The sequence below is a fragment of the Malus domestica genome, chromosome 08, assembly GCF_042453785.1.
Source record: "Malus domestica chromosome 08, GDT2T_hap1".
Classification (NCBI taxonomy): Eukaryota; Viridiplantae; Streptophyta; class Magnoliopsida; order Rosales; family Rosaceae; genus Malus; species Malus domestica.
In genome coordinates, this window is record NC_091668.1 from 3,537,170 (window position 1) to 3,556,073 (window position 18,904).

Below are 18,904 nucleotides of genomic sequence, written 5' to 3' on the forward strand. Positions count from 1 at the left end.
ACGGTTTTTGCCTACGTGCTCGTAGGATCGATCTCTATCTGAATATGTCAAGAAACATGACAAAATATATGAGGATAAAATACGTTCTCGTAAAATTACGTTTAGTTAACCAAAGGGCATTTTCGTCTTTTCCCCTTATCAATAATTTTTTTTCCACAAATCATATATTTAAAATTTGGGTATTATAGATATCCGCACACAACTCTCTCCTGCGTGAGTGATGGACTCGTGTTAATTTGACGTAGCCTTAGCAAAGCCTTGAGTAGGCTCTTAGGTTTTCTTACAAGATTGATTGTTTTAGGCGTGCCCCTACTGGCCAAGATTAACAAATTGTTTAGTTTTTAAATGTTGTATAGGACATTTGTTTGCGCCACAAGTACTTTATATTTCTCTTGTATTCAATGCCAAAACAATGACCACAAACTGATCAAAGATGATCCAAACCAATTTGCAATCCTTGTAAGAAAATGGAAGACAGAAAGCAAGTAGAATGAAATAAAGCGAGAATGGAAAGAAAAGTGTTTGCAGATGCTTATAGAATGTTATTAAAAAGGACAGTAAATAGCGTGAAAGGATGATAACTTGAGAGTGAATTATAAAGACAAGCAATCATACAAAGTTTAAACCTATTCAAGCACGTTACAATGCCTGTTGGGCAAGTTCTTGAAGTTACTGGCATTGTTAGGGTAAGACCTTAATACAAGAAATCGATATTACAAAGGGAGTAGCATAGCTATAAATATAAAGGAATGTTTGAACTACAAAGGAATAAGTGAAAAGTAGGTTGCAGAACTTTTAGAAGTCTTGTTGTATGCTAAGTTGAGTGTCTTTTTCTCTAATCCTTCTGCATCCTTTTATAGAACCCTTTTTTCCTTTAGAGCAAGTCCACCCATCCTTTGGAGGCTGGCCCAAAGTCCATATTAATTGACTTAATAAAAAATTATAAAAAATGTTTAAAAATACAGAAAAAAAATTTAACTATTTTTTTATTATATATAAATACCTAACCATCTTCTACAAAAATTATACTTTCGAAAAATGACACATGACCTGATAAGATTGGTTAAAAATTCTATCTGAAATTAAAAATAAAATAATTTTTTTATTATTTTATAAAAAAATATTTTAATACTAGTTGACTAGACTTTGGGCTAGCTCATTTTTAAGAAGTGGAGATGCACTTGATCAATTACTGTTCAATTAAGTCAATTACTATTCATTTTGGTGGATTAAATAGACTTTGGGTCAACTTATTTTTTAGGGATGAACTTGCTCTTAAGGTTAAGCCTTTTCCAATTCGGTTCATTCCATTTCATCCAAATGGTTGATGTGATGTTTGTCAGAGATGAGCTCCCACTTGAATACTTAAGCTTTGATCCTCTTGGATTTATAGATTTTGCCATTGAAAATGTACTTTTCCTCTGCAACACAGCCGAACAAACCCTTCTTCAGTGTGAAAGAGGGCGTCACAGGGCGGTCTTGCCGCCCATTTTTGCCACGACAAAAGTGTCTTCAGACCTTTTGGGCCGTTCACTGTTCATTTACGTGAAATAAATAAATACCCAACAGCAGAATCATGTGTTAAGTGGGGCGTTGGGCTTAGAACAGATCCAACTGTTTAATTTGGGTCCTAACAGAGGGCTTTAATGACTCAGGAGACCAGTCACTTATGCCCCTTGTGCCGATACCCAATGCCAACTGCGGAAGTGGTTGAGCCATTAGAACCTTCAAACCCAGTGCCAATAGCACAAGCAGTGCTTGAGCCATCAGAACCTTCAAACCCATGCAAATAGTGGAAGTGAGCGAGCTGTTAGATCCCTCAAACTGGCTTTGGCCCATGCTGCTCACGATGTCCGTGGGTGTAATGGGTGCACTTTGCAGATTATTGAGTTATGGTGGTTGTCTCAAGTTAATTTGTGGGAGGAATGTATGATCGCTAAATTAATATTCTGCGTGTTGCTAGAAAAATTCAAACTAGATGCAGAAAATTGGCATTTGGCCGTTTGGTTTCCTGTGAGTTTTTCGATCTACAAATAACAATAGATGAAACAGATTTCAATTATTATTGTGTATACTTAGCGTCATTTGGTGTCTGACACTACAGAACCCAAAGTATACACAATAAATTTAAAACTTTTGAACATTGCTTAATCTGATTGCATATGTTCAATTAATCTAATCAATCCATCATATACTCGGCGTATAATCATTAATGCAATCATAGTCATGAAGATTCTAGTTTTCTCAACAATGCAAGTGTTAGCACAGGTTCAACTGTCATTCTTTTTTCCTTCTCCTGAACATAAGTCCAAAAAATAATGCATCTCCTAAGTCCTAACTCCTAACCAACAAATCAACTCACCACTTGCATACTATTGAGGACTAATCAACAACTTTTCAGTGTTGCCCTAATTAACTTTCAAATTCTCAATATATCCAGGGTCTAAGCATAAAATTGCAATTTCCGGAATTCTTTCTGAGTGCTAGGTGCAGTGAGCGTATCAAAAGGAGCATATTGAATTATGGAAAACGAAAGAGAGATGTTATTGGCACTTTCAAAAGTCATTCTTCTATACTTCTTCCTAGTGTTACTTTCTCTTACAATTTTTTTACGAGAAAAGTGTAGGTTGACTATTTGGAGTGTCCACGATAACACCCATATGATTATTTTAGTATATATATATTTTTTGAATTATAGATTTACAAATTGAAGGTGCTCTGTCGAATAAGTGAGATGTCTTCTTCAGATAAAAGGTTTACTGTTAAACCTTAGTTACAAGATTATTTGATAGAAAACTTATGATTATATTTCTTGATCAATAAGATTACAACAGATGGTTATATATACAACCAATAAACCTATGAAAAATGACAGCTCACCTAACTAATTTACAGCTCATGAAAATTAGCCATAACAGAAAAATATCTTCTAAGTTTTATCTTTTACAATATTAGCCTTAATATCCCCCCTCAAACTAAACTGCGGGTGGTGAAGAGCAAGTTTGTGCCGGAGAAGATGAAACCGAGTCTTGGACAGAGGCTTTGTGCAAATATCAGCAAGTTGATCCTGTGTGCAGATGAAATGGATTGAAAGCTCTTTAGACAAAACTTTCTCTCGGATATAGTGGTCATCAAGTTCAACATGCTTGGTCCGAGCATGAAAAGTTTACTGTTAAACCTTAGTTACAAGATTATTTATACGGCCAAACTATCCCTTCTTTTATTTCACTGAATCTGTTGATTGTTTTCTACGTGAGCTGTTACATGAGCTCCATGCATTTCTTGAACAGTGATAGTAAGCTCCGGCGACCCATGACTAGTAGTAGATGGCGTTTGTTGCCCTTTGTAGAATCCAAAAACCTTATCAGTGTCGTTTGCATAGCTGAATGGACTTTCAGGCCAGTTCCTATTAGGTGAGGCCTTAACTTCTTCTCCAACCCCCGCAATTCCTTCTTGTTGTTGACGGCTTTTAAAAGTATGGGAGTTGAGGTCTTTTTCGTTGAAAATTTCAATCATGGCTCGAACCCTTCTCCATCTCGAAGAAGAAGTTCTGGAATCAGGCTGCTCCAAGACATGCCTATGCTTGTAAAAGAAGCAAGCTACGAATATGATGAGAGCTAGAATTGAAGCCACCCCGGCAATTAGGAATAGGCCCCAAAAGCTTTCAAGACCAAGGCTGTTGCTTGAGATCCTTGGAGTCCTGGAGTTATCTTCACAATTGCTTTCTTGACTGAACCATTTGCTCTCAATTTTCATGATCTTCTCTCCTTCCATCACGCTTAGGACTGCTTGTGAAATATCGGGCACAAGAGGAGAACGCTTTGGAAACACCTGCCAATTAAGTGATCATCTCAAAGAAGTCACGTTTTTATAAATGCGTTTAAATGTCTACATATATGTATATGGAAAATCATTTCCGTACACATTTTCTCCTCATGCATCATGTTTAATTATGACATTTGAGTTGAATAAACAACAGCCGACCGCACTTAGTGAGATAAGGCTTTGTTATTGTTGTTGAGTTGAATAAATCAAGGAGCAAAAATAAACATTGGTGCATAAGGAGCAAAAAAGGTGTGTATAAAGGCAAGAAATCTTACAAAACCAAAGCCATCAGTTTTGTAGATTGGACCAATCATGGTATATTTGGAACAATATTTCGCAATGAAAAGCTCCATATATGGGGTTCCAGCAACAACAGCTGCAATACCACCCTTTCCGCTCCCTTTCGAAAGAGCTTCATCACATTCTTCCATGGTTTTGATAGCCTTAAGCTTGGACTCATGGAAACCGACTTGTTTCATCAAGAGTTCGCAAACAAAGCTATTCTCCATGCATCCAACATTCTCCCCTTTTCTTAGTATATCCTTTATATTCGTGACAGTTGGTTGGAGTTGTTCAACTGTTAATAGCGATGCTAGATTAGCTGTGTAGCTTTGTGTCAAAACTAGCACAACAAACACCCATATAATCATCAAGAATCTGGCCAAGTTGCTAACCACTCTCTCCCCTGTAAAAGTGGTTTAAAAAAAGTGTACCAAAAATAAGGGAATGCCATTAAGATTTCTTATTTTGAAATTAGCTAGCCAAGAGATCGATAATTACTATGTGAAAACACCATGGTGGAGAAGGAGAACCAAAAGCTTGTGCCAACTTGATGTGAGGGAGGGCCGCGAAAGTCTTCATTAATTTGATGTTCAAGTACCCAGATGACGAAACCAATGAAGATGAAGAAACAAAAAGTCGTAAGCCACAAGTCCCATGTCAAGGGCTTCAAGAAAACCCATGCATTTTTGCTCCTGGTGTCTCTGATTGGCACAACCATTACTACCCCCGATTCTGTGTAGGGCATCGTAAAGTCCACGTACAAAGATCTGTTTGCCCTAATCGTGGTATCTCCCACCACAGCATCAAATTTCTGTCAACAGAAGATGTAACCAGAGAAAAATATAAATTGCGGGGTCCAAAATGAAATCAGTAATCGATATTTTATTTTGACATATAAGTTTACCTCAAGATATACTTGATAGACCAAATCATTGTACGTGCCAGCCATTGTTCCATCAGAATTCTCAAAGGGAATGAACTCGTAAGGAAGTGCATATGGTAGTACTTCAACTGCAGCCTCAAAGACATCAATACTGAACCCAGTGACTTGCGTTGTGTTAGTGCTAGGGTTCTTGGTTACCTTAACAAACTCACTAAAACCAAGCTTTACAGGAACTCCAATTCTCAGCTTCTTGTCATTTGTTGGGATCTCCCACCCCTTGGGAACAGAGAAAGAATCTCCAGGCCATATAATCGGTGAAAGATTGCACTTGGAAGTTGAAAGTATGCTTGTAAGATTGCACTTGGAAGTTGAAGTTGAAAGTGTGCTTGTGTTTGCTGAATTCAGTGTCTTTAACATACCATTTTCTGGTGTCCAAAATGCAATAGTTCTTACTCCATCACCATTTACGTTAACTATCTTAAAATTCGATGCGTGAAGTTGCCCATCGTCAAGCCTGAAGTCACCAGCTATACCTTTGAATGAAGTATTAGATATGGCTTGTGAAAGTTTTAGACCATATTGGGAGACCTCAAACGTATCAAGATCTGTTGAGTTAACGGAATCATTCCTATTTTGAAAATCAGAGTTTGTATTAAACCCAACTTCTTCTACTGCAAAGGCTAGTGCAAAAACTGCATCATAAGCCCGAAATCCAAATACATCGACATCAACATCGATGATGGCTGGATTGTCTTGTTGGAATCGTCTTTTCCACCGCATTTTGAAATTTTCAAGCTCCTCTGTTCTTGGAACGTCAGTTTCCACACCTAATACCCCTTGCATTGAATTCAGAACTACCGGAGGGATTGACCATAAACGATTTCCTACCCCGTTGGTCATGATCCAAACATAGCCTTTTCTCATCATTCCGACCTCTTTTGCCTTGGCAAATAGCTTAGTGCAAAGTATGGGCAACATGTGCACAATGAAGACTCTAGTTTGCATTGTCATTAACTTGTGAAGCTCTTTTTCAATTTGTACATCTGTAGGTGATGCGGGAATGACACTCCGATAAGGGACATGAGCATCAACCTCTTGCAATGCATCAATTAAAAAGGGTATGACTCCCTCGCCGTACGTATTGTCTACATAAATTGGCACAACTTGTCTCCATCCGAAATTTTTAACAATGGCACTTATGGCTTTCACTTGCTGAGAGTCGGTTTGTGTAATTCGGAAGAAGTAAGAGCTTTGGAGTGAAGTAAGAGAGGGGCTTGTTGCAGAAAATGATAAAATGGGCACATGAGCTTGGTCTCCAAGATTAACAACAAAGCTAGCCTGCATTGATGTCACTGGCCCCAGGATTGCTTGCACTTCTACATTCTTTATCAGGTCTAGAGCTGTGTCCCAATAAAAAAAAATGAGAAATTAGGTTCATATCCTTGTTTTTACTACTCCATTGATTAAAAGCCTATTCATTTTCAATTTTTGATCAAGGTCTTTGGGTATTAATAGCATCATTAATTATTTGAATAATAAAATAATTTTATTATTACATATATTCCTTTAAGCTAAAAGCCAAAATTTTTAGCCCAGAAACATTTTTTCTGCTCCAACCCTTCTACCCTAAAATTTTAGCCCGGAATTATTAAAGAATGAAATTAGCCTAAATTTTTTTCTTAAATCATTTAAAAAAAAAATAAATATGTAGATTATTGTAAATTAATTTTATGAACATTTTAATCTAAAAAAATTTAAATTCCGATAAACATTTTGCATTTAGCTCGGGGGGAAAGCTGGGGGGTATTTGGCCCAGAAATAGCATTTGGCATTTAGCCTAAAATTTTAGCATGGGTTAGAGAGTGTTTGGGAGGGTAATTTGGGGGGTAATTTGGCTTTTAGCCCAGGGTTGGAGATGTTCTTAGTGTTAAAAATGTTACAATTAGTATATTTATATTTATGGCTAAATTTTTTATCATATATTTTTATTTTTAGTTTGTATCTATTTTTAATTTGTACCCATATATTAGTTTCTTTTTGTGCCCATATTTTTTAAAGTTTTATTTGTGTTTGTACTCATGTGTATACCGTCACGTGACATTGTATATTTAATCAATGATAGAAAAATTACATATGGTATATTTATGTTTTATGGATAAACTTTGTATCATATATTTATATTTTTAGTTTGTACCCACTTTTAATTTGCAACATTTTTTTTTAAATTTGTAGTATTTTCTTTTTAGTTTTATTTTGTACCCATGTATTAATTTCTTTTAGCGCCTATATTTGTTTTTAAATTCATTTGTAATCATAATTTTTTAATCTTTTATCTATACCCTAATGTATTTATAATGTACTCATTCTTCTTTATTAATGTACCACTTTGTTATATGTGAAATGTACCAATTTTTTTTAACACTATGGATACATTTTTTTTTGCCATTTATTATTTATTATTTTTACATAGTTTTTATCCATTTATTCAAGCAAAATGTTTGAATTTTTTTATTGTAACGGTTTCTAATAGTATTATAATGAGGGATTTTAAATTTATAGGATTATAAATCTCATAGAATATCAAACAATTAATGTCAAAACTATAAAAATATAATTATTAATTGTAATATAATGAGGTGTACAAAGTCAAGGGACTTTGATCAAACTTTGAATACCATTAAGGTTTTAGTCAAAGAATGTTAAGAATTAGGGACCACATCCAAAGTATCCCTAAAAAAAATTGATTAGTGTGATTGACTAATTTAATGATATTGATGAAATTGGGGTTTCACCATAAAATCAATTGGCAGTATGGGGAATAGCCCAAGATCATATAAGCCCCCTTAGCTAGACTTGTCTCTCACCAATGTGGGACAAACTCTCCACACAACTCTCAACACGCCCCTGCATGTGTAACCGATTTTCAAGCCACATATGAACAAAATGTGGGTGACACGTGAGCAAGTGTGGCCCCTTAGGCTTTCAGGGACAACCTGCTTTGAATATCATGATGAAATTAGGGTTTCCTCATAATATCAATTGGCTATATGAGAAATAACCCAATATCATATAAGCGCTTAGCTAGAATTGTCCGTCACCAATGTGGGACAAACTCTCTACACACCGTCAACTCTTAACAGATATTATACATTATTTTTCCAGTTAAAATGGTTAAATCTTTATGAATTGCATAGTTATGTATGATCAGATTATACGAAACGATGTCAATATTCGCTAATACCCCGAATCCACGAAGAGACAACATTTTGGTTGGTCATTGAAGAATTTATAAGGCTTGACGGGACCAGCTGCCTAACACGGTTTGAAAAATATAATTAAATGACAAAACTGAAAATCGTACCGTTTTCCCCTCTTGCTCACATCCCCTTGTATTAAACATGTGAGGTCGAAAATTGTAGGGTTTTGCACGTTGCACTTACAGACACATCTTTAACATAATTTGTTAGGGTTCATTTGAAAATGTTTTTAAAATGATTGAAAGTGTTCTTAGTGAAATTGAGTTTGGGTTCCAAATTTTTGGAAAGAAATATCAGATATGTGCTTCTTGCAGAAAGCACTTAAAGTGTTTTTCCAAGATCCACTTAGATTTTTATTAAACATTGGTTTCAAAAATATTTTCACCAAAATGGTTTCAACCATTTTAAAAGTACTTCCAAACAAACCTTTAATTGTTACACTGATTATTTAAAGAGGAAACTTGATATAAGTCCAATTTTTTTTAGTCAACAGTAAGAATAGTCAAATTTCTTAAAATTTTAATTATCAATAATTGTCTCTTCAATGATAAGAATTATTATAAAAATCAAATTTCTTTGTAATTATCTCTTTAATTATTTCTTTTTATTTATTTATTTGTTATTTATTTGTTCTTCCTCCTGCTTTAAACCCCATTTGTAGATTTTATTTTTAATTTTTATAATCAACCTATATTGCTGATTAATTGTATTTTATCTACCTATATGACATGTTCTTTTTTATAAACATCATGTCATAGATTAATCCGTCTTGTTTGTAGGTATATTATTTTTTTTCTACCTTTTAGTTAGATTTCATATCTCAGTTATAGGTATAATATACATTCATATATTTGTTACTTGAGTTAGGGTAGAATGTTTTGCAGATATATTTATGTTAGTATATTAGTTTTTTTTTTTTTTTTTTTTTTTTTTTTTGTTTAAAGTAGGAGTAGCCGAAATTGAAGGAAAGATGAGAGAAAATCGGTTACGGTGGTTTGGACATGTGCAAAGAAGGCCTACTGACGCTCCGATTAGAAGATGCGACTATGGGACAGAGGTTCAGGGCCGAAGGGGTAGAGGAAGACCTAGGAAAACTTTGGAAGAGACTCTAAGAAAAGACTTAGAGTACTTGGATCTAACGAAGGACATGACACAGGATCGAGCACAATGGCGTTCTAAGATTCATATAGCCGATCCCACTCAGTGACTTGGATTTTCCAAGTCTCCAACCGAGAAGTTTTCCTCACTCGGGAAATTAAGGGAACACTACCCCAACCTACATGCTCCACTCAGAAAGCTTCAACATACAAGCTTCAACAAAAGAAAATTCAAAGAACTTAGCGAAGAAGGCTTTGGTGTATTTAACACAATACGTTGAAATGAAGGAAAGCTTATTTATTGATATCCCCGATAAGTTACAAATATGTACATATACATGAGTCAAAATAAACACACAAGAGGGAGCCTTCACAAAGGTTGCTTAGGAGAAGTCTCAGCAGTCGGTAGAGCCCCAGAAAGAGAAGGCACCGGAGGGGGATCATTTGGAGCCTCAGTACTGGACAGAACCCTAGAAGGAGGAGGCATCAGAGGTTGATCATTCGGAGCTTCATTACGCGGTACAGCCCCAGAAGACGAAGGCAATAAATGCCTTTGGAACAAACCCACAAATCTCTGATGATCAAGTAAAACCTGACCATCAGTTTCCTTCATCTGGTCAAGCTTCCTCTTCATGTTTGTAGCATAGTCATGTGCGAGCCGGTGCAACTGTTTATTCTCATGCTTGAGCCCTCTAATCTCCTGTTTGAGACTCATCACTTCAGCCGCCAATGATTCAACTTGGCGGGTTCGAGCAAATAGGCGTTGGGCCATATTAGACACAGAACCTGCACACTGAACACTGAGAGCCAGCGAATCCTTAACAGCTAACTCATCAGACCGTTTGGAAAGTAGTCTGTTATCTTTGGGAGTGAGAAGGTTCCTGGCCACCACCGCAGCGGTCATATCATTCTTCATCACGGAATCCCCAACGGTAAGAGGACCAGTAGGGGAGACGAAGGATGGGCGCCATATGTTGTCTGGAGAAGGCGGGGCTGCCTCTTCAACAAGGTTCAAGTCAAAACGACGGTCGGAGGGGCCAGACATTTTCAAAGGTGTTGAAGAGAGAAGAGGTCAGACAAATCAAGATCTTAGAAGTGCAATAATGAAGCTTCTACTGGTGGAGATTCAAGTGTGCTTTGGAACTTAATGCCAGCCCCTATAAAAATCTGCACTCGACAGAGCTTCAGAAATCGAAGAGGCGCCTGCTCAGAAATCGAAGAGGCGTTTGCTTTCTCAAAAGCTGGGCTGCTTAGAGATCACGAGGGTTGATCTCAGAAATCGAAGAGGCGTTTGCTTTCTCAAAAGTTGGGCTGCTCAAAGACCACGAATGCCGATCTCAGAAATCGAAAAGGCGCTCGCTTTCTCAAAAGCTGGGCTCCCCAGAGACCACGAGGGCCGATCTCAGAAATCGAAGAGGCACCTACTTTTCCAGCCTTGTCAGCACCTGTCACACGCACACTCAGCTTTGCGGAAATTATGGGCATTCTGTCGAAGACTTCTGGGGAAGTAGAAAACACATGAATCTTACTGTTCAATCACCCACTTCCCACACGCAACAATAGCTCATGGGTACCACAGATAACTTTGCCAAAGTTCTCTGCCAAAGTTGAGCACGTGAAGCTTGCAGCTCCCACTACATCGCTCTGACTAAGAAGGGTAAAAGAATAGCAAAGAAACAGCACTAACAAAGTTTAGACCCATAAATTTTGAAGGTCTAGCTACCATATTATTACCCACAAGGGTAAAGGAACAGTACCACTGCTGGATAATTGGAAAGTCCCTGTGTGTCAACCTCTGTGCTTCGTGGCAAGGTAGACTAGCAAACATGCCCAATCTTTACTCACATTCGAGAAAACACTCCCAATAAGATTGCTTGCTCCAAAATCGAAGAGGCACCGTCCTCCGAATCTCGAGAGCCAGACTCCCAACATGACTACTTTCTTAAAAATCGAAGAGAGGGTAAAGGAACAGTACCATTGCTGGATAATTGGAAAGTCCCTGTGTGTCAACCTCTGTGCTTCGTGGCAAGGTAAACTAGCAAACATGCCCAACCTTTACTCACATTCGAGAAAACACTCCCAACAAGATTGCTTGCTCCAAAATCGAAGAGGCACCGCCCTCCGAATCTCGAGAGCCAGACTCCCAACATGATTACTTTCTCAAAAATCGAAGAGACACTGCTCCCCGAATATTCGAGAGCCAGACCCCCAGCATGATTGCTTTCTAAAAAATCGATGAGGCATCGTTCTCCGAATCAATCGAAGATGCGCTCGCTTTCTCAAAAGATGGGCTGCTCAGAGACCACGAGGGCCGATCTCAGAAATCGAAGAGGCACCTACTTTTCTAGTCTTGTCAGCACCTGTCACACGCACACTCAGCTTTGCGGAAATTATGGGCATTCTGTCGAAGACTTCTGGTGAAGTAGAAAGCACATGAATCTTACTGTTCAATCACCCACTTCCCACACGCAACAATAGCTCATGGGTATCACAGATAACTTTGCCAAAGTTCTCTGCCAAAGTTGAGCACGTGAAGCTTGCAGCTCCCACTACATCGCTCTGACTAAGAAAGGTAAAAGAATAGCAAAGAAACAGCACTAACAAAGTTTAGACACATAAATTTTGAAGGTCTAGCTACCATATTATTACCCACAAGGGTAAAGGAACAGTACCACTGCTGGATAATTGGAAAGTCCCTGTGTGTCAACCTCTGTGCTTCGTGGCAAGGTAGACTAGCAAACATGCCCAACCTTTACTCACATTCGAGAAAACACTCCCAACAAGATTGCTTGCTCCAAAATCGAAGAGGCACCATCCTCCGAATCTCGAGAGCCAGACTCCCAACATGACTACTTTCTCAAAAGCGAAGAGAGGGTAAAGGAACAGTACCATTGCTGGATAATTGGAAAGTCCCTGTGTGTCAACCTTTGTACTTCGTGGCAAGGTAGACTAGCAAACATGCCCAACCTTTACTCACATTCGAGACAAAACTCCCAACAGGATTGCTTGCTCCAAAATCGAAGAGGCACCGCCCTCCGAATCTCGAGAGCCAGACTCCCAACATGATTACTTCCTCAAAAATCGAAGAGACACTGCTCTCCGAATCTCGAGAGCCAGACCCCCAGCATGATTGCTTTCTCAAAAATCGAAGAGACATCGTTCTCCGAATCTCGAGAGCCAGATACCACAGACCACTTTTTCAAAGTGCTCTGACAGAGTTAAAACATGTGAAACTGGCAGCTCCCACTACCGTGCTATGACCAAGCAGGGTAAAGGAATAGCATTACTACTTGTTGTTATGGAGACTCCTATATATGTCGACCTCCATCCCCAACGGACAGGCAGACCTACAAAAATGCTCAACCCTTCATCATATCTGAGAGGGCACTCCCAACGAAGCCTTTCAAAATATTCAGCTTTCTTTCCCCCGATAATACCTCTGCAAACAAGCTATACTAGAGCAAGAATATCTCATATCATCAGGGTTAAAAGCAAGAGTATCCCATATCATGCTTTTTCCCTGTCTTTTCCTTTGGCCTTGTTTTTACCTGCAAGACAAGGAGAAAGAGAGCAATCAGTCAGCACTTGGAATCAAGCTTCCAGCCAGGAACTGACTGCTGGAACCCCTTACCTGATTACTTACCTGGCATTGCTCTCGAGTACTCATCTTCAACATCTTATGTTTCCAGGGAAGATTCCGCATCTGCTTGAGGAACAGATAGGGCAAGTGCGAAGGATACAAGGAAGCATGTGGAGACAAGCGTAACAGCACACGTGCCGATACATCCATTACTCTGTCAAAAGCAAAAGTATCCCATATCAGCAGGATGGAACGTACTCTAGATTTGATGGACTTGTTTTGACCCTCAAATTCTTCAGTCGGCCTTATACTCTGGAGGAAACCAGAAAACCCTCCAGCTCAGTTCAAGAATAAGCCTGTGGAAAGTTACTTCTTCAAAAGCAAAAGTATCTCATATCATCTCTTCTCATTTTTCTTCTCTTTATCCTTCATGCTGCTGCAAGATGGGGAGAAGGTGAACAATCAGTCGGAGCTCTGATTGCTTACCTTGTCTGTCACCTCTTTCAGCAGACCCCCTAGCTCGGCGACTTGGGGGACTCCTACTACATGGTTTGTATCGCGCTTGACCAAGCCTGAAACTACAAGTAAGCTTCAAGTGAAATTGATACATTACCTTGTGCATCTCCACCAGTTAAAGATACCACCCCTGGATGGAGGAAGAGTACTTCTAGAGAAGATGCCACATCTACCTATGAGACAGATAAGGCAAGTCAAGACGACACCACACTCCGATACTTAGAAGTTTCGTGATTACGAGATCATTCTCCCACAATATTTCCTAATGTCATTTGTACTAAATCATTCACTTGTACTCACTAAAGGAGAGCTTGAACCTATGTACTTGTGTAAACCCTTCACAATTAATGAGAACTCTTCTATTCCGTGGACGTAGCCAATCTGGGTGAACCACGTACATCTTGTGTTTGCTTTCCTATCTCTATCCATTTATATACTTATCCACACTAATGACCGGAGCAATCTAGCGAAGATCACAAAAAGCGACCGTTTTTGCTACCTAGGATCTATCTTGCAAGAGAACGGAGAATTAGATGGAGATCTCAACCATAGAATACGAGCTGGATGGATGAAGTGTAAGAGTGCATCCGGCGTGTTGTGTGACCGTCGTAGGCCACTGAAGCTCAAGGGAAAATTTTATAGGACGGCAATAAGGCCAGCGATGTTGTATGGCAAAGAATGTTGGGCGGTGAAGCATCAACACGTACACAAAATGGGTGTAGCGGAGATGAGGATGCTTCGTGGGATGTGTGGGCACACGAGAAAGGATAAGATTGGGAATGAGGATATCCGAGGTAAAGTAGGAGTAGCCGAAATTGTAGGAAAGATGAGAGAAAATCAGCTCCGGTGATTTGGACATGTGCAAAGAAGGCCGACTGACGCTCCGGTTCGAAGATGTGACTACGGGACAGAGGTTCAGGGCCGAAGGGGTAGAGGAAGACCTAGGAAAACTTTGGAAGAGACTCTAAGAAAAGACTTAGAGTACTTGGATCTAACGGAGGACATGACACAAAACCGAGCGCAATGGCGTTCTAGGATTCATATAGCCGACCCCACTTAGTGGGAAAAGGCTTTGTTGTTGTTGTTGTTGTTGTATATTAGTTTTTTTGTTATAAGATATTGATTAGATTTTTTGGAGTTGGAAAATGCATAATATTAGAAGATTTTAATTGATTTTTAATATTTTTAGAAAATATAAAATGAGTATGAGTATAAAAGAAATAAAAACATATAATTAGATAATTGGACTCACCCCTAAAAAAAACTATGTTTTTGAACCTGGATCTAAAAATTGTATGGTTTTGCACGTTGCACTTACAGACACACCTTTAACATAATTTGTTAGGGTTCATTTGAAAATGTTTTTAAAATGATTGAAAGTGTTCTTGGTGAAATTGAGTTTAGGTTTCCAAATTTTTGGAAAGAAATATCAGATATGTGCTTCTTGCAGAAAACACTTAAAGTGTTTTTCTCAGATCCACTTAGATTTTTATTAAACATTGGTTTCAAAAATATTCTCACCAAAATGGTTTCAGCCATTTTAAAAGTACTTCCAAACGAACCTTTAATTGTTACACTGGTTATTTAAAGGGGAAACTTGATATAAGTCCAATTTTTTTTAGTCAACAGTAAGAATAGTCCAATTTCTTAAAATTTTAATTATCAATAATTGTCTCTTCAATGATAAGAATTATTATAAAAATCAAATTTCTTTGTAATTATCTCTTTAATTATTTCTTTTTATTTATTTATTTGTTATTTTTTTGTTCTTCCTCCTGCTTTAAACCCCATTTGTAGATTTTATTTTTAATTTTTATAATCAACCTATATTGCTGATTAATTGTATTTTATCTACCTATATGACATGTTCTTTTTTATAGACATCATGTCATAGATTAATCCGTCTTGTTTGTAGGTATATTTTTTCTTTCTACCTTTTAGTTAGATTTCATATCTCAGTTATAGGTATAATATACATTCATATATTTGTTCCTTGAGTTAGGGTAGAATGTTTTGCAGATATATTTATGTTAGTATATTAGTTTTTTTGTTATAAGATATTGATTAGATTTTTTGGAGTTGGAAAATACATAATATTAGAAGATTTTAATTGATTTTTAATATTTTTAGAAAATATAAAATGAGTATGAGTATAAAAGAAATAAAAACATATAATTAGATAATTGGACTCACCCCTAAAAAACACTATGTTTTTGGACCTGGATCTAAAAGCCTCTGATTTAAACAAATTCATATATAGCACACTCTAGGCATGTATCATCCATTATAATAGGACATCATCATATGTGAGAGAGAGAGAGAACCTGCAGCAGCTGCACCAACAACAGATTGCTTGGAGTCCCTAGTGTTCAAAACAAGCCTGGTCTTGAAGTGAGCATGAGATGCATAGAAGTCCTCGATGGCCATTTTGATGCAACTCAAATACATCTTCCCGCTCTGACTGGGTTGATCGAGGTCAACAACAACACCCACATTCACTTGGATAGTTGTGTTTTCAACCGCCGCAACCGCCGCCACATTGAAAATCCATGACAAGAGGAAGAGAAAGCATAAAAAGACCATACAAGGTTTCTTGACGGTACCCATGTTTATTTGAACAAGTGCTTTCTTAAGTTGCAAGACACTATTTGTGAGGATGAAGCATATATAAATATATGAATATGCAGAGTAGGTACACATGAAAAGTACCTGGAAAATCACACATGAAAAGTCCCTGGAAAATCCTCAAAGAATCAGCCGGTCGTCGTCGCCATGACCCAATCTATAAGGCCAGAACAAAATATGTAACCATATCCTATGAAAATTAAGATATGTACATTGAATTAACAATATTATATGGGAAATTAAACTAATTATTATTGACTTTGCGGTACTCTCTCTGTGGACAAACCGTGTAGCATGAGTCTCGACTATTATGCGGAGTGTGTGCATTCATGCAATAATTTTTTTCGTACTCATTTCTGTTCTCCTTCTTATACTCATTCCTATTGTTGTCGTCTTTTGGTAATTAAGCAGACAAATCATAGTTTGAATTATTATTTTTTATGTGTTAAACTGTAATTTACAAATAAATTAAGATGAATGTTTTCTTACTTGTAAAGACATAAACATTATTTGTAGTTTAATATGCCTAAATGGGACATAGTCTTAGATTCCACCACTTAATTCAAAGTTGAAGCATACTCCTCCCGAGTCTTGACTACGCTACATTGAAAGCAGCCAACTAGAATATAAAATTACGGATGACCTATATATAATCTAGTGAAAAACTGACTTCATATAATAAAGAATAGCCTTCGAATTGTTTTTATCTTTAAATTAATCTAAATTGCAAAAGAAAATTCGAAATTGAGAGCATGGGGGAGCATCTACGCTACTGAATACGGCTACGCTCATATCTACATATTTGAATTGTTTTAATAATAAAGAATTAAATGGATGTAAGGGTGGGAGGTGAGGTTCAGAAATTTTGATTTTATGTGATATGTGGTTCAGATTAGAATTGAATAATCAACTTGTATAAACAAGTTATTCTAGGACACTCTTTTCTATTTCTTTTTCTTTACCACTTAATATTATTTGTTTTCTTGATTAATTGGGGATAGCAAGCTGAGATATTGGAACTATCTCTCCGGAGACAAATGACAAGTAGTAGATGGAGTTTGTTGCCCTTCATACAATCCGAAATCCTTATCTGTGTGGTTCAAATAGCTAAATGGACTTTCCTAATAAAAAAAGTTAATTGTATGTTTATAGAAGGGATATCTAGAATACATCCACCAATTATCTTGTCATGTGTAAAACTTCCCCTCGTACCGCCGAAGTTTAGAAAAAAGGAAGATGCATTGCAAATGACGCCAAAAAGAAAGTCATCTTCAAGGAATGGAGTATTCTTTTGAAATTTTCAAAGATTTTAAATGAGGTACAAACTTTTTTCTTAAGTCTAATTAATCCACCACTTGATTCAAAGTTCAAGGATGTAGCATACATTCTTGACCCAAAAGGCTCAAGCATATGTCTTACGACTTTGTCTTAGAACGTCACATATGACTTCCTGATAGTGTCAAATTAATAATTTAAGGGTGCGTTTGTTGCACCGGATTGTCTCGGACTGGACTAGTTTTAGGGATTAAGCTGGACTGGCTTAGACTAGACTAAGCTGGACTAACTTAGTGAAACGTTTTGTGCAGTATCGGACTAAGAAGCAGAATAATTAACAAACTCTAAAATTATATTATTTAATCCCTATCTTTTTTAATATGTTTTTATAAATTATCAAATTATAATATTATACTATTTAATCTATATGTTTTTTAATACTTTTTTTTTCTTTTATTTTCATTTTCTTTTTCTAGAATTCTCGTCTCCTTCCCCAAATCTCTCCACTTTCCCGTCCATCTCCCTCTCAATCTCTCTCTCTCTCTCTCTCTCTCTCTCTCTCTCTCATCAGCAATTCTATTCTTTTCACACATTCTCAGAAAGTCGGGTGAGGAAGTCGACAAGTATCCGACGAGTGAGGAAGTCGGGTAAAAAACCCACCTCACCTTCAATTCGATTACTAATCAGTCGGGTGAGGAAGTCGACAAATATCCGACGAGCGAGAGAGAAGGCAGTTTGGTAATTACTGGACAACCATGGCAGCAGATCCTGTATCAAACAACAAACCACCGTCATCTTCCAAGGCCCCAGATCCAGCCAACCCAGACTCTTCTCCGAGCTGGAGCCCAACGATTTGAGACCCGTTGGGAAAGTTGGCGAGCGAAGCAGACAAACGAAGAAGACAAGTGAAGCTGACGAACAAAGCCGGTCTTAGCAGTCCTGTTGTTTTCGGGGGGTCTCTGTAAGACCATCTAAGGAGGTTGCTAGTCGAGGCGAGTCCCTCGTAGTACCATTAAAAGTAGTCCGTGTTCCAAACAAACACTGGACTATACTCCAATCCAGTCCAGTGAGACTTAGAGAAGCCAAACAAACGGGCCCTAAGCTTCTAAACAACAATGTACCTATTCAATCAGATCCATGGTGGTTTCAAAGATGAATTTCAGCTCTCCAAATTTCTCATGTGGCATTTGCGGTGGCGGGGGCCGGGTAGGGCTCGCTTCATTTCAGAATCAAAATTTCTGAATCTGTCTCCAGCTTTACAAAAGTTTAAAGTCCTATGATAGTTTTCAAGCATTTTAGAGCTTGTTTGGTATTTTACTTGAATCAAACTTTTTAAACTCAAAAATAATTTTCAAGTTTTAGGCCTTAAAAACTTGTTTGATAAGACTATTTTAAAAAACTGAACTCAAGACTAATTCAAACATATAGTCTATTATCTAAAAACACAAAAAGTGATTTTTTAAAGTTTTTAAACTTAAACTCACTCTTTTTCTTTCTCTCCCTCCTCCCCTCTCACTTCACATCCATCTCTCTTTTCTTCTTTCTCTCTCCCCCTTCTCTCTCT

General features: G+C 37.5%; 1 protein-coding gene across 1 annotated transcript; it reads right to left on the reverse strand.

Moving 5' to 3' along the window:
* Positions 1 to 2,820: 2,820 nt before the first annotated feature.
* On the reverse strand, positions 2,821 to 16,233 carry LOC103413415 (glutamate receptor 2.2-like). The gene is made up of 5 exons (XM_029106721.2): positions 15,765 to 16,233; positions 5,012 to 6,390; positions 4,606 to 4,918; positions 4,101 to 4,510; positions 2,821 to 3,831 (listed from the first exon to the last, which is right to left on the reverse strand). The coding sequence occupies exons 1-5, from the start codon at positions 16,138 to 16,140 to the stop codon at positions 3,226 to 3,228; spliced, it is 3,084 nt and encodes a 1,027-aa protein (XP_028962554.2). The 5' UTR covers positions 16,141 to 16,233; the 3' UTR covers positions 2,821 to 3,225.
* Positions 16,234 to 18,904: the final 2,671 nt, after the last annotated feature.

Bases quoted from the DNA above. Each gene is read 5' to 3' on its own strand.
- LOC103413415 (XM_029106721.2), bottom strand. From the start codon at position 16,140: ATGTGTACCTACTCTGCATATTCATATATTTATATATGCTTCATCCTC. The intron at 4,511-4,605 runs GTAATTATCGAT...CCACTTTTACAG, and splicing joins CACCATGGTGTTTTCACATA to GGGAGAGAGTGGTTAGCAAC. The intron at 3,832-4,100 runs GTAAGATTTCTT...CTTAATTGGCAG, and splicing joins AAACTGATGGCTTTGGTTTT to GTGTTTCCAAAGCGTTCTCC.